This window comes from Lipotes vexillifer, unplaced genomic scaffold, assembly GCF_000442215.2.
Source record: "Lipotes vexillifer unplaced genomic scaffold, Lipotes_vexillifer_v1.1 scaffold1306, whole genome shotgun sequence".
NCBI lineage: Eukaryota > Metazoa > Chordata > Mammalia > Artiodactyla > Lipotidae > Lipotes > Lipotes vexillifer.
Window position 1 is genome coordinate 1,348,611 of NW_006786512.1, and position 14,470 is coordinate 1,363,080.

Here is a 14,470-nt window from a genome sequence, read left to right on the forward strand (position 1 = left end):
GTAGGGAAGTTTATTTCCCATGACCAACTATTTTTTGGGGGAAGGATACATGTACACACACATGTGTTTGTGTGCCTCAGTATATAAGCTTGCAATGGTAGGGTTCTGTAAGAAATACAAATTTTAATTGACAGCAAAGGAGCAAATGCAGTTCAGAATTTGACTACATGACTTGCTGCTGATTTCCAATTCGCGTTGGCGATGGGCTTCGTCAAACAGGTCAGGCAGCCTCCTATAGAACTAAAACAAAACTGGGAGAGGCGTCCAGTACATCCTTGCTGATGGGTTGATAGTCATGTGTAGAAATGGCCTGCCAGAAAATGTCTAATAACTGGGGAAACAGCCCTGACTTGTAGTGTTTGCAGCTTTCCATGTCGTCAATACTCCTACCGTGGCCAATTTCAAATTGCCAATGTGACATCACCGAACTTGAAGTTGGGAAGAGATGAAAGCAATCAGCTCATGGGGGCTGGCTCCAGCACAGATTGGATCCCTCTTAGTCTTCTTAATCAAGATTATGAATTCCTTTCAAAATCATGAGTAGCAAGGAAGTATACCTGATGAAACATAGGTTTAAATAAATTGCAAACACATTATTGCTGGTTTCCAGCTATATTAAAATGCGTAGTTAGCTCAGAGAGTGTTCCAGGCTCCCAATGAACCCATTGTTGGCTTAGATCCCCTTGGGTGGCTTTTGGCTCATACAGCTACACTGACCACAGTGTATGAACCACAAGTTAGGATTTGAGTTTGTAGGAAGTAAGAATATAATTATACAAACAGAGAAACAGAACTTAAATTTGTGACTGCCTTTTAAAACGGTTGTAACAGCCATCACTGGCAACTTTATGATGACAGGCGCAGTTGTTGATAGTAACAGAGATCGTTGCTTTTAGTACCGGGTTTTGAAAAGTCTCTGGGAATCACTGTAAGTTCTGCAGAGAGAAGGCCATGATAACTCACAGTGACTTGTGTATTCTGAACCAAAAATTAGATCTTGGAAATAATCAACTGTAAAAGAACAGATTATTTGGAATGAAATTAAAAGCACTGTGTTAGGGCTTCCCTGGTGGCGCAGTGGTTGAGAGTCCGCCTGCCGATGCAGGGGACACGGGTTCGTGCCCCGGTCCGGGAGGATCCCACATGCCGCGGAGCGGCTGGGACCGTGAGCCATGGCCGCTGAGCCTGCGCGTCCGGAGCCTGTGCTCCACAACGGGAGAGGCCACAACAGTGAGAGGCCCGCGTACCACAAAAAAAAAAAAAAGCACTATGTTAGGAAAGCAAAGATGTGTGACAACCACATCAACATTAGGATTTGGATTGAGAATAAACAATGCCTGCTAACTAGGACAGTTTAGGGTTTTTTTTTTTTCCAAAAACTCTATTTCTAAAAAAAAGAAAGAAAAATTGTATTTCTTAGAGTCATTTCTGGAGACATGGGAGGTAGGAGAAGAATTTAATAGGTAGAAGAGCTGTTTTTGTATTTTGAAGGTCCCGGGTGAAAGTTTATTTGCAGCCCATTTCCCTGTATTAAAAACATTTAAGCAGTAATTAGGTAAGCGAGACCACTTTCTATATTGGTTAAGAAACCCAGCCTGAGATAGAATAGATTCTTATTTATTCAAAAATCAAGAGGAAGACCTACTATTCTTTTTCTCCAAGATGAATACCTTGTACCTCCCAATTTCAAATACAGTTTAAAAATAAAGAAAGAAAGAAGCCCTTTCCAAACACATCAACTAACATCTGAACCATTTCAGGTAGTCAAGTGTGTGATGCATCATATGAAAGTGTATCTCACTTGATTTGTTTCACTTTATTTTAACATCATCCCTAAAGTCCTTTTTTCAAGCATAACTCAAATAACAACCCCCCAGAAGGCAATAGAACAACCTTATCTCCACTGGTGTCTAGTTGGCACCAGTCTGCCCTGACCTTAGACACAAGCCATTGTTAAGGGTATAACGCATTTACATATTTTGCAATAAAACATCAGTTATTTGCATTACTGTGTCAAGTTTTATTTGATTCTTTCACCTAAAAATGACTCATTTTCCTTTCTTGTATTTTAAAAACCAACTACTCTAAGCTTGTTTGAGAATAATCAAAAATTGCCCATTTAGCTAGAAGTCATTTTCTTTTCAAAAGGCAAATGTTATTTAATCTTTCAGCTGTTCATTGTGCCATCATAAATACTTTCTTTTCAGCACAGTTGTGGGGACTGAAATGAGCCCACTAATTGCCTCCCATTTCGACTGACATGTGGTGGTTTAGTGGAAAGAGAACACAGCAGGGAGAAGGAAATAGGAGGCTGAGAAAATGAGAGCTAATTATTTTCACTGCCTCATGTCAGGCTCTGTGTCAGCCTTGTTTTTACAAACTGGAAGGTTTAGCACTAAATAAAACAAACTGGCGTCATGTTTTTATATACTGGCAGTGTCATGGAAGCAGCTGCACATCTCAAAGACAATATAATGCCTGCGTTCACATGGACACCATCTGACAGACACTGTGAGCCACGGCTAATGAGGACATCACAGTGGTGCCAAGTGAAAGGTGCTGAATTATGTATGATTCTTCATCAGTACAGCAATAGTCCTGTACATCATTATGAGACATTGTTTTGCTGGAGAGATTAAAACATTCTTAGTTCCAGACCCTGCAACCTATATGCGCTGAAAGAGGTTATTAATGGAATTTTTAGGGAGAGTTTCTTGTGGATTTCTTCTGGGTTGAAAAACAAATCTCGTGAGACAAAGCCGTGATGGGTCACGACACTGTATAGATAAAGAAGAGAAACAAATTAACCATACTTGCATTATCTTCCTTTTAAAGGCAGCATAATAAAATAGAGTGTACCAGGGTTATACATAATGATAAATAACCCAGGTGCTATCTCGGGATGTTCCACTCTCCTGCCTTTAAAACAGCAGGTTTCAGCAGCTGAGCGAGATAATAGCAACGCGTGTAAAGGAGCCTTCGGAGGCCTAAATCATCAACATCTTACTACTTTTAATACCAGCATGACCAACATTTCTATCGTATTTTTATTTCATCTTGTATGACTTCTTACATTTCAAAATAGTCAGTCGCCTGCTATGAGACTGTTTCCCTTTATTCCCCCCCTCTTGAATCTTAAAAAGTTTATTCTGACCTCTGTATTTTAGATTTTAAAATGTTTCCCCAGTACAGGCCTTTTTTTTTTTTAAGGTGGAAGGACCTCTTTGCTAGAATCCTGGGCATTCTCTGGTGATTTTACTTTTTCTCTGGTCATGGGGAACGGGTAGGGTGGTGATGGGGATTTTAAAAACCAGTGTCCCCTCCGTTAGACTGGGCATGCCCAGTGCAGCTAAGTTAACTTGTTGCAAACCTCTACACTTTCTGAGCCTCAGTCTGCTCATCTGTAACGTGGGAGCAGTGCTATCTATAACAGGGTAAGCCTGTGGGGATTAAGTAAGAATCTCAAAAACATTATGCCTAGTGAAAAGAGCCAGACACGTACACATGCATACTACAAAATCCCAATTTTGTGAAGTTCTAGAGCAGGCAAAATTAATCTAGGGTGGTAGAAACTGGACCAGTGGATGCCCCTGGTTGTGGAGGAGTTATCAACTGGGAAAGGGCATGAGAGAATTTTCTAGGCTAGTGGAATATCTTACCTGTTTGGGTAATTACATTGGTGTACACATTTGTTAAAATTAATTGAGCTGTACACTTAAAAATCTGTACACTGGACTTCCCTGGTGGTCCAGTGGTTAAGACTCCACGCTTCCACTGCTGGGGGTGTGGGTTTGATCCCTGGTTGGGGAAGTTCCACATGCCCAAGTGGTGTGGCCGCAAAAAAAAAAAAAAAGAAAAGAAAAAAACTGTACATTTTATTGCGTGCAAATTATACCTCAATAAAAAATACATTAAAAAAATGTTAATGTCTGTAACCTTCAGGTAATGATCATCTATAGGAGCCTGAAAGCCGAATGTGGAGGTCTGTTTCCTTCTCAAATGTCCTAAATAATCTTGGCCCTAGATTTTTAAAGGTTTATCTATAATGTTCATGTTTGCAATAAAATCTTGGTAGGAAAAAAAAAATAGAAAGAGAGGTTGTTGTTTCTGAATTGCCCAGAACTTAAAATAATATTTAAGTATAATTTTTGTGCTAACTTCAGTCACTTTTTCTATTTAGAAAATTTACTTCTATCTTGATTAGTTCTTTTTTTATTTATTTTCTTCCTTCCTCCTTTTTTTTTTTTTTTTCCTTCTTTTTTTTTTCTTTTTATGGAAGGGAGAAGGGATGTGTATGTTTGGCATCCCATGTATTAGCCTGCAACTCCAGAGAATTTTTAACAGCTTGCAGAGAATGTAATAGTGATTTCTCACAAAGAGATATTTAATTTAGCATTAACTGAGTGTTGTTTAGGATGTTAACTTCACAGTGTAAGAGTTTCTGTTTTACTTGGCCAGTAATCTTAATTCAGAAAATTTTTTCATGTAATTGGCAATGCTGAGGCAGTTCAAACGGAATGCTTTCTCATCCTCCATTAACCACACACTTGCTCCTAAAATCATCCAGGTATTTCAGCAGCTGAAATGGTACATATCCTGGGCACTCAACAGAACTGTCATTTTTTTCATCAGTTTCCAATGCAAAAATTCCCCTCTCCCCAACAGAATCCCATCTGTTTCTTATGGATTTGCACTGAGGGGCAGATTGTCTAGCTAGTAGAAAGGTTTGGATAGCCTTTTCCCTATAGATTAGTAACTAGCACTCCCTAGAGATGTGCAAGGTACAAATTTGAAAAGTGGGACTGTCCTCTTGGGTGGGAATCTAGTTATGAAATAAAAAAATCCATGGTAGTCAGGACCTGCCCCATGATTTTGCTTGTGCAAACAGATGGGAGAAGGCTGTTTCTGCTTTGGAGAGTGGCCGTCCTGCCGAGCCACAAAGCCTAAGCCAGGACTGGAGGGAAGTGTTTGTGATTCCAGATCCTGGCCCAATCATTCAAGAAAAGGAGCTTACAAACAGTGGAATGGCACCATATACACTTTTAACAATGATCTTTTTCAATAAAGGAGGGGGAAATTGACTATGTTGGACTTACTGGAGGGACTCGGTATTTCAGTCTCTGCCGTGGAGTCCTATAAAGGAGCTCACCAGGATAATTTGGACTACTCGTTGACTTTGGAAGGTGGAAAGTACTACAATTCTTACTCTTGTTAACCCATAACAGGGCAAGTTCAGGATTCAGAAAAGTCAGAGGGGAAACCTGCTCTTCATAGCACAGTGGGCCCCCTTGGTTTAGTTCTGAACCCCACCACTTGCTCTCTGTGTGATCTTGGTCAAATTACCTCATCCCTCTGTGCTTTAGTGTCCTCATCCAAGATAAGGCTCTCTGGCTGTCAGTCACATTTCACAGCCATTATCCCTCCGGACATCTGCTGGTTTCTGTTGGTAGGGCTGCATCAGGATCTGTTGAAACAGGAAAGGGTAGTATTGGTGTTATCTAATCCATGTATGTAAGATGATGTAAGTTTCTTCCTTCTACGTGTTTCATAAAGGCAGTCTTTGCTGTGTCGCCACTTGGCTGCACCTTCTTTTTTCCAACACTGATCAGTCCCCGGCACCAGTGTCAGTCAGTGCCCTCTGGATCCCCAAACTCCTGCCCAAGGAAGATGCTTTGATCCAGCCTGTCCACTCTGGCCAGGTCCCTATTCTAGACACTCTTCGAACCTTCCTGCCTCACTCACCTTCTAGCCCATTCTCTTAGATGGCTGCTAGATGATGGGCTGGCTGATGTAATAACAGATCGGAGCTCTGTTGGTGACCTGTATTGGTAACAATAGTAATCACTTCTTTGGGGGCTCCTAATTTGGCTCTGGCACAGTGCTGGGTACTTTATTTACATTATCTCATTTAGTCCAAATACAACCATCCACTCGTCATTAAAGAACACTAAGATTCAGAAAGGTTATATAACTTGGCTGAGGTTGTGGGGAAAGTGGCAAAACTGGGATTCCAGCTCAGGTGGTTGCACTTTAAACTTGTGATCTTTCGCCTCACCCCTGTCTTGCTCCCCCAGTAATGGCTCAATGATGATCCTTTCCTATATTGTTTCCATTTTAATAGGAATCCTCAGCACCTTAAACCAAATGAGTGAATAACAGAACCACTGCAGACTGCCAGGGGTGAAATTGTTTTGGAAAAGGAGTCCTTCAGGGCCACCATGGGCTCTCTCAGAATACAGAGCTGTCTGCTTTTGATTTCTGCCTGTCAAGATCAAGAGTTGTTCGCAGACGTTCAAAGTAACTCTTGAATGTTTCCCATTCAAAAATCAATACCCACATTTCTGTCATTCACATCAAGCCAAAATCAATAGTTCACCCTGGTAAAAGTGAATGGTTTTTAAATCAGGGTCTATTCCCACTATCTGGTCCGTATCACTACCAAGAAACTGAAAAGCTAGCAATTGTGCTTGTAAAATTCTACTTTAGGCTCATAAATATGCACAATTGTTATTTTTAGTGATATTATTGATGAGTTAATTCATCTTATTCATATGAAAACCTTTCCAGTGATCAGTTGGTTAAGAACTCCGTACACTGCGGCATCCCGTCTGCAGTGGGGTCCTGTGGAATTCAATAAGTTGTTTAAGTCCTGGGAGTTGTGGAGAATGCTTTTGGACACCTTTGGCTCACCGAGTAACAGAAATGCCAGGAGTACCTTAGGGTAATTTAAAATTGAGCAGAATTTAAAGAATTCCATTACTTTATTTGTAGATTACTTTTCTTAACTAGACAACAATAAAATCATACATACCCTGAAAATACCCAGGAGTTACATCAGGGCCTTGACACATTAAATTAATAATTTGGGCGAACGCTGCATATTTCCTTTCTTTCTCTCCCGTCTGTGTAACAATCAATGCCTACTTTTTAATGAATGAATAATGCCCCTCTTATCACTTCTCTGATGATAGTTTTATGGCTTCTGTAGAAGATAGCTTCTTTTATGGGTCAGGTAAAAGGCTTTCTTTCAGCTAAGAGGAAAAGAATTAAAAAAATAAAAGGTCTGTAACCCTATATCTAGAACCTGTTTCTCCACATTGGACTTTGAGGAAACAAAGAAGTTGGGGCTTAGGGGAGGACCTGTGACCACTTGCTTTTTTGGTTGTATTAGCAAAGTCTTCTCTGGTCCTGCTCCTCTAATAGCTGGTCCCATTCTGGAGCTCTGTCAACCATCCAATGAGTCTGTCCTGCCACCCTCTCCGTTGCCCTTCCCTATTAGTATCTCCTCCAACTTTGGAGCCAAGCAGCCTTGTGCCTTTTTTTTTTTAATTTTAGTTTTGGCTGTGTTGGGTCTTCTCTCTAATTGTGGTGCGCGGGCTTAGTTGCCCCATGGCATGTGGGATCTTAGTTCCCCAACCAGGGATCGAACCCGCGTCTGCTGCATTGGAAGGCGGATTCTTAACCACTGGACCACCAGGGAGGTCTCCAGCCTTGTGCTTTTCTAATCCCACCTCCACCACTTCTTGGCTAGGAAAACCTAGAAAAATTCCTTAATCTGTCTAAGCCTCATTTTTCTCACTTGCCTGATGGGAAAATAAAGCTAACGTGCATGGTCATTATGGATATCAAATAAAAGAGCACAGTGTAAGTACCCAGCAAGATGCCGAAAGCACTCCACAGCCTGGGTTCCCACCAGTCAGACCCTTCTCCACGCAGAGCTCCCCTGAGCCTGTCCTGGCAGGGTCTGATTGGGGCCCGAGGTCACGAAGGTGAAGCAGAGGGGACTGGGCATTTGCACCACAATTCAAGGTCTTTTAACTGCTTTTGACTAACTTCATTCCAAAACTTGCCAGGCACAAGGAACAGAACTAAGTAAACTTGTCTTTTCTAAGGCTTTTTATTCCAGCTACTGCCTTGAGGAGGCTCTTGCTATTTCAGAGAAGAGCAGTCATGACTCCAAAGGGTAATTATCCTGGCCAGTTATCTCAGGGCTCACGTTGCCAGGGTAGCAGTGGCTCCAAAACAAAGAAATACTGAAAGATTTGTCAATTCTGAGCGACTAATTTGACTTGTGTTAGCCAAGAGCTAGTTTTTCACGTTATTGAATAGATCTTTTCCTTCACTAATTGGCTCTCCATCTTGCGAATGTGGCTGGGCAAAGAGGGGCCCTCCCTTCAGGCCTGGGCCCTTCTTGGTTCTGCAATTTGTCCAGAAGCTTTCCTAAAACATGGGGCGCCCCCAGCTTCCTATTGAAGCCAACAGGTTTTCAGCAGCCCCTTTGTTAGCGTTTTTCCATAATAATTGTGTCCGAGCTTGCTCAGGGAACATTCCAGGTCTGCTTGTGTGAGAGCCTGTTCTGGTTTCAGCATGTAAGGTGGTCAGTGCTTTATCCTTAATCTCTCAGAATCCTTCATTCTTCAAAGAATATAAGAAAGAAGATGAATTTATGATGCAGGGGTCAAATTTGGTGCACAGACATGGGTCTCTTTTTCCTTTTAATTGCATACACAGTGTTTATACCCCAACATTTTTATTATTAAATTTTTCATATAAATTTTTGAGCAAAGTTGAAAGAATTTTATAGGAATTCTTGTATACTCAACTCCTAGATTCAAGCATCAGGATCTACTTACTTTATTACATATCTGTCCATCCCTCTATCTTCTTAACCATCTATCAATCTTTATTTTTGGATGCATTTCAAAGTAATTTGCAGATACGAGTACACTTCCTCCTAAATACTTCAATATACTAGAGTTCAGTAAGAAATGCACGTATCTGAAGTATACATTTGCTGAGTTTTAACAAATGCATATACCTATATAACCCAAACCACTATCTATAGAGCATTAGCATCTCCAGAAAGTCCCCTCATGCCCCTTCCCAGTCAGTCCCCATCTGCAGAAGCAACCACTTTTCTGAATATTTTCCACTGTAGATTGGTTTTGTCTGTTCTAGAAATTCATGTAAATGGAAGCCTTAGTTTGTTCTTTTTATACAAAATTTCACTCGCTATAATGCTTTTGCGATTTATCCGTGTTGTTGCATGCATCAATAATTAGTTCCTTTGTATTGCTGAGTATATTCCATTCTATGAAAGTGTTGGTCAACACTTGGCCTGTTTCCAGTTTTTTAGCTATTATGACAAAGCTGCTCAGAAGAATACTGTACAAGTCTTTTTTCATTTTACTTGGGTAAATACTGAGGAGTAGAATTTCTGTGTCATAGAGTACATATATGTTTAGTTTTATAATAAATTGCCAAAACTTTTCCCAAAGTGATTTTACCGTTTACACTCCAACCAACAACCCAGTAGCTCCAAATCACAGCCAACATTTGATGTTATCAGTCTTAGCCACCTGGTATGTATATAGTGCTATCTCATTGTGGTTTTAATTTACATTCCCCTGGTGACTAATGATGTAGAGCACTCTTTCATTACATCGTGGTTTTACTGAAAATTTAATTAACATACCATCATTTAAAAAATCAAGAGGTTTCATACAAGAATCAGATATCTAACTTTTCATAAATCATTAAAGGACCTAGCAAGACTAGACTCATATTCCCACATGGGAACAATCAACAGAAGCCGAGTGGTGGCTGTCCCTTTAGGGCAGTTGCCCTTTAGATCCCAAGAGTCCCTTAACCCTTCCCCTGACCCTCCCCCGCAATGCTTGGGCCAGTTATGCATTGCCGTACATCCTCACATTTGCTGTTAAGAAGAAAGGGAGCTATTTCTTGAACCCATGTCATTACCAACACTGGAAAAGTGAAAGGTAGATCCAGAGGGACTTATATTTCAAAAAAAGTGGGAAGACCACATTTCTTTGGGTCAATGGAAAAATATCCCTACAATGTTTAATATGTAAACTCAGTGGGTCTATTTTGAAATATTACAATTTAAGGCTCTGTAATGAAACTGCCTGGCTTTATTCATTTTTATCTACCTTGCTCATTTAGGGTGTGGAGTTTGCAACTCCTATAATAGAACATTTAGATGGATAAATGGTGTCTCAAGACTGCCCCACCTGGGGATTATTTAGATATAGAAAGAGATCTAATTTCATGTCCTTTTATTGATAAAGAAAAAAAAAACACTCCAGTAAATACTTCGTTTAGAATACGTCATGTGTTATAAAACATTGAGACAAAAAAAAATTGTTTTACTTTCTCAAATTCTATAATTTTTCTTTTAATTCCAGGACTGTAAGTGGAAAATGTATATGGAAATGGATGGGGATGAAATTGCAATAACCTACATCAAAGATGTGACATTCAACACTAACCTGCCTGATGCAGAGATTTTAAAGATGACAAAGGTAGAGTTCTATTTACTGCTTAAAAGCTTTTTTGAATTCACAGATATCAAACAAAGACATTAAAATACCCCAGCAGCGTGCTTTTGTGCCTGTGATGCTCATATCAGCTCAGCCTCAAGCTGGCTGTTGAAAGGCACATTTTATTTAGCAGATTGAGATCATAATAGTTTTTTGTTAAAATTCCACTTAAGCTGTGTGAACTAAAAAGTACTACAAAAACGTGTTGTTTAATTTTTTTTAACTTTCTTCTACATTTCTTTATGTGTGTTCCGTCATTTATTAAAGGAAAGAAAATGCTAATGATGTAAATGTTTACCTCGAATTTGGGGTCATTTTCAACTTTTAAAAACTTGTCAGGAGAAAGGCTTTCTTGGTGGTGTTGAATTTCTGGAAGAACTGAGATGAGATTATTCATGAAGCACATGCTGAAGTCTTCATGGCTCCCTTGAGTTCACACCTATGAATTCCCGGAGTGGCCAGAGAGCATCTTACTACGTTGGGGTCAATGGTACAAGCACGTCCATTAAAACACTGAAGACAGTCTTAGAGAAATGCTTAGCTTCTCTTCAACATGGAAAATTTCAAATCTGTCAATAATACTGAAAAAATACATATAAGGCTTCAATTGTAGAAGGTCAACAACTCAGGTGAATAACCATGATGTCAATAGGACAGTCACCCTAAACGTCACATAGCCATTAACTCTAGTACACTCTTTTGCGGTACGCGGGCCTCTCACTGTTGTGGCCTCTCCCGTTGTGGAGCACAGGCTCCGGACGCGCAGGCTCAGCGGCCATGGCTCACAGGCCCAGCCGCTCCACGGCATGTGGGATCTTCCTGGACCGGGGCACGAACCCGTGTCCCCTGCATCAGCAGGTGGACTCTCAACCACTGTGCCACCAGGGAAGCCCTAGTACACTCTTGACTGTGTATTTGGTTTCATTGAGGAAAATGGGGCTGGCAGCAAAGAGCCATGGTACAAACACAAGTGGGGAAGTGCAAAGAGTCTTCAAAGCCACAGCATTAGACTTGCGAATGTGTTCGCTTCCCAGGCATGAGGTTGCTAACCACCCAAGTCCTTTTAATTAGAAGCATATGCATATTCCTTGTTGGATTGCCCTGAGTAACTGGAAGTTATGTTATTTATCACAAAGTTTATGATCGGCTTTCACCTTTCCCTTATTCTGTTGGGACAGACTGTGTTTTGGTATCTTGGAGACTGGACATACACTTTCTTTTTCCTCCCCACCTGTGCCATCTCTGGTTGCCGCCAGTTGTTAGTGGCTTCAGTGTCACTGAGAAGCAAGTCATTGCCTGATAACGGAAGGAAGTCACTCAGAACAAAAAGAATGGGGTGGAGTTATAAAACTGAATACAGATGCTTCTGCTCTAAGGCCATATAGACATTCTAGAGGAACCGTATCTTCTGCAAAATCATGCAGCAACATTAACAGGGCTTATGGGAAAAACAGGATTGGGGCGGGCCGTTCAAAATCTGTAGAACGTTTTAACATCAACAGAAATAATAAAAATCCTAATTAAGGAAGAAAAAAAAACCAGAGAAGATTGATTCTTGTCACAGGAGAGACTAGAAGTTGACTCCATACCCAGACAAACTTTGTCACAAACCTCCCAGCTGTCCCTCTGAGGGCCCATTCACCTTTCCTAAAAATCATTTACACTCCTCCGAGAGGGCTACATCCCCCTCTTCCCCTTTCTCTATAAAGATGGCATTTAATCCTGAATTCTTTGAGTTACTCATTTTTCCCTGGGTATCTATCTCCTGTGTATACATGAGGTATACATGTTAATAAAAATCTCTTTGTTTTTCTCTTGATAAAAAAAAAAAAAGCCCAGTTAAATCTCTACCACATTTGCTTTGTGCCTATCTCATGGCCAGTCAGTCATTTGCAGCCCTAAACCTGGAATGATGGGTTGGGGGGTGGGAAGAGAGTGGAGATTCACTTCTAACAAAGACCATTTTCATCAAACTTAAAATAGGATCCAAGGCATAGGCTTCTTTATTACTCATTTATTTTAATATAGTGGAGAAATGTCTTGCCAGTTTCATTTGCACCTGCAGCATTGCCGGGTGGCCTGATAGCAGGGTGGTTATGAAGCCGCTAAACCAGCCACTGCTTGCACCCAAAAAAGTCACTTTAGGGTCTTCTAAGGTTGTTAAGGCTTTCTCTTAATGGTGAGAAAGCTTTCCGCTGAGGCTTCCAGACATTAGCTTGAGTTAACGACCTAATGATTGGATTGAGTGATGTATCGGAAAAGAGAAGATTGTGGGAGACAAAATTAGTTGTTCACAAACATAGGGAAGGATATGTTATGAAACCAAACCCCCAAACATTAGACATTAGCATGTTGTGAGTAATCACATGTGAACCAACATGAGTTTCCTAATAATCTGACATCATGGCTTTCATGATAACCTGAATCACGCCCTATTTGCCAGTTGTGTACGGCACAGCTGGCCTCCAAGAAACCTGCGCTCTAGCAGGGCAGGCTGTATGATGGCACTACACCCATCCTAACTTTTGTTTTTTTCAGCCCCCGTTTGTAATGGAGAAGTGGATTATAGGAATAACGGAAAATCAGACTGTAGAATGCACAGTCACATATGAGGTAAGCTTGGCAGGGGGTGGGCACCTGTTGGCTTCACCATCAGTTTCTCCGTAGGGATGTATTTGCTCCCTCAGAGTTCTTAAAATTTATTGGAAGAGAAACTACTTAACCAACATGAGTATGGGAAGATCAATACAATTATTCTAACCAAGTGTTGGGAAGGATTGAGAATGGGATACACTTGCCTAAAGACTGAGGTAGTCATTCGTTCATTCATCAGTTAATGATTGAGCACCTTCTGCATACCACGTATGCATGTGTGAGGTACTGGGGATACGGAACAGTGACCAAAACAGAGCTCTGCCTTCTTGGTGCTTAGAGTCTAGGGGTGAAGGTAGATCAGCAATTCTTCACAGAGTGCAACTTCTACTACCACCTGGGGATAAGGGGGGGTCTACTATCAAAACCAGACTCCACATATTTTATAAGTGGAAAAATAGAAAAACATGTACTTTAGAAAAATGTGCTATTAAAATTAAAATTCATATATTTAGCAAATACCTACCAACGAGTAACGTTCTGTGATTAGGATAGATTAAATCTCTACTCTCTCGAGGCTTATATGTACTCCAGTGGGGGGGAGATAGATGATAAATAAGTAATCTCAGAGTGATAAGTGAGAACCCGAAAATAGTGAGACACGGGGCATTAGATTGGGTGGTGAGGGAAGGCTCCTCCTCTGAGGGGAGGCAACAAGGAACAGCAGAGGAAGGGCAAGTGCAAGTTCCTGAAGCACAGAGGGCGTGACAAGGCTAGAAGGTGGGCGGGGCCGAGCCTAGAGCCTCCGGAGCCGCAGTGAAGAGTTTGGATTTACTGTAAGCACCATGGGAAGCCAGTGGGTGTTTTAAGTAGTCTGCTGCTTTAAATGATCTAATAATGTTTTTAAAATCAGCAGGGTCTTCATGGTGGTGGGAAAATCTGCTTCACGAGGTAGAGAAACCCTGGGGGAACCGGGTGGAGGGAAACAGTTATAGCAGAGTCTTGGCACCCATGGAGATATTAGTATGCAGCTACCCTTAATAGGACATGCCCTCATTCATTCACTCATTTATTCACCCAAGAAACACTTAATAACTATTTGCCATGACCTAGGCACTGTAAGAGGAGCTTACACCTGTGTTATCTCATTAACCTTGTGCAAATAATCAAAAATAGGGAGCATTGTCTTCACCTGGCAGCTAGGGAAAACGGGCTCAGAGAGATGAAAGGCGGTCCCGAGGTTTGGGGTAGTCAATGAGAGTCGGTGGAGTCACACCCAGGTCCTCTGACTGTGAATACAGTTTCCACTCTTCCTGTTCTATCTGTTCCCTTCCTAGCAGTAAGGTGAGGGAAGTCAGCCTGGAGTGGGACTTTGTGCGCTGCTGCATTGGGATGGTCTTCTGAGCTGCCAGGGTGTGGCCTTTTTTTTTTTTTTTTTGCGGTATGCAGGCCTCTCACTGTTGTGGCCTCTCCCCCTGCGGAGCACAGGCTCCGGACGCGCAGGCTCAGAGGCCATGGCTCACGGGCCCAGCCGCTCC

General features: G+C 41.3%; 1 protein-coding gene across 1 annotated transcript in view; it reads left to right on the forward strand.

Annotated features, from left to right (window-relative positions):
* Positions 1-14,470, forward strand: part of MAP3K20 (mitogen-activated protein kinase kinase kinase 20) — a 183,197-nt gene that overhangs the window by 156,886 nt on the left and 11,841 nt on the right. The window contains exons 16-17 of the mRNA XM_007458847.1: positions 10,206-10,322; positions 12,879-12,953. Coding sequence (XP_007458909.1) covers positions 10,206-10,322; positions 12,879-12,953 — 192 coding nt within the window. The remainder of the gene's footprint in view (positions 1-10,205; positions 10,323-12,878; positions 12,954-14,470) is intronic.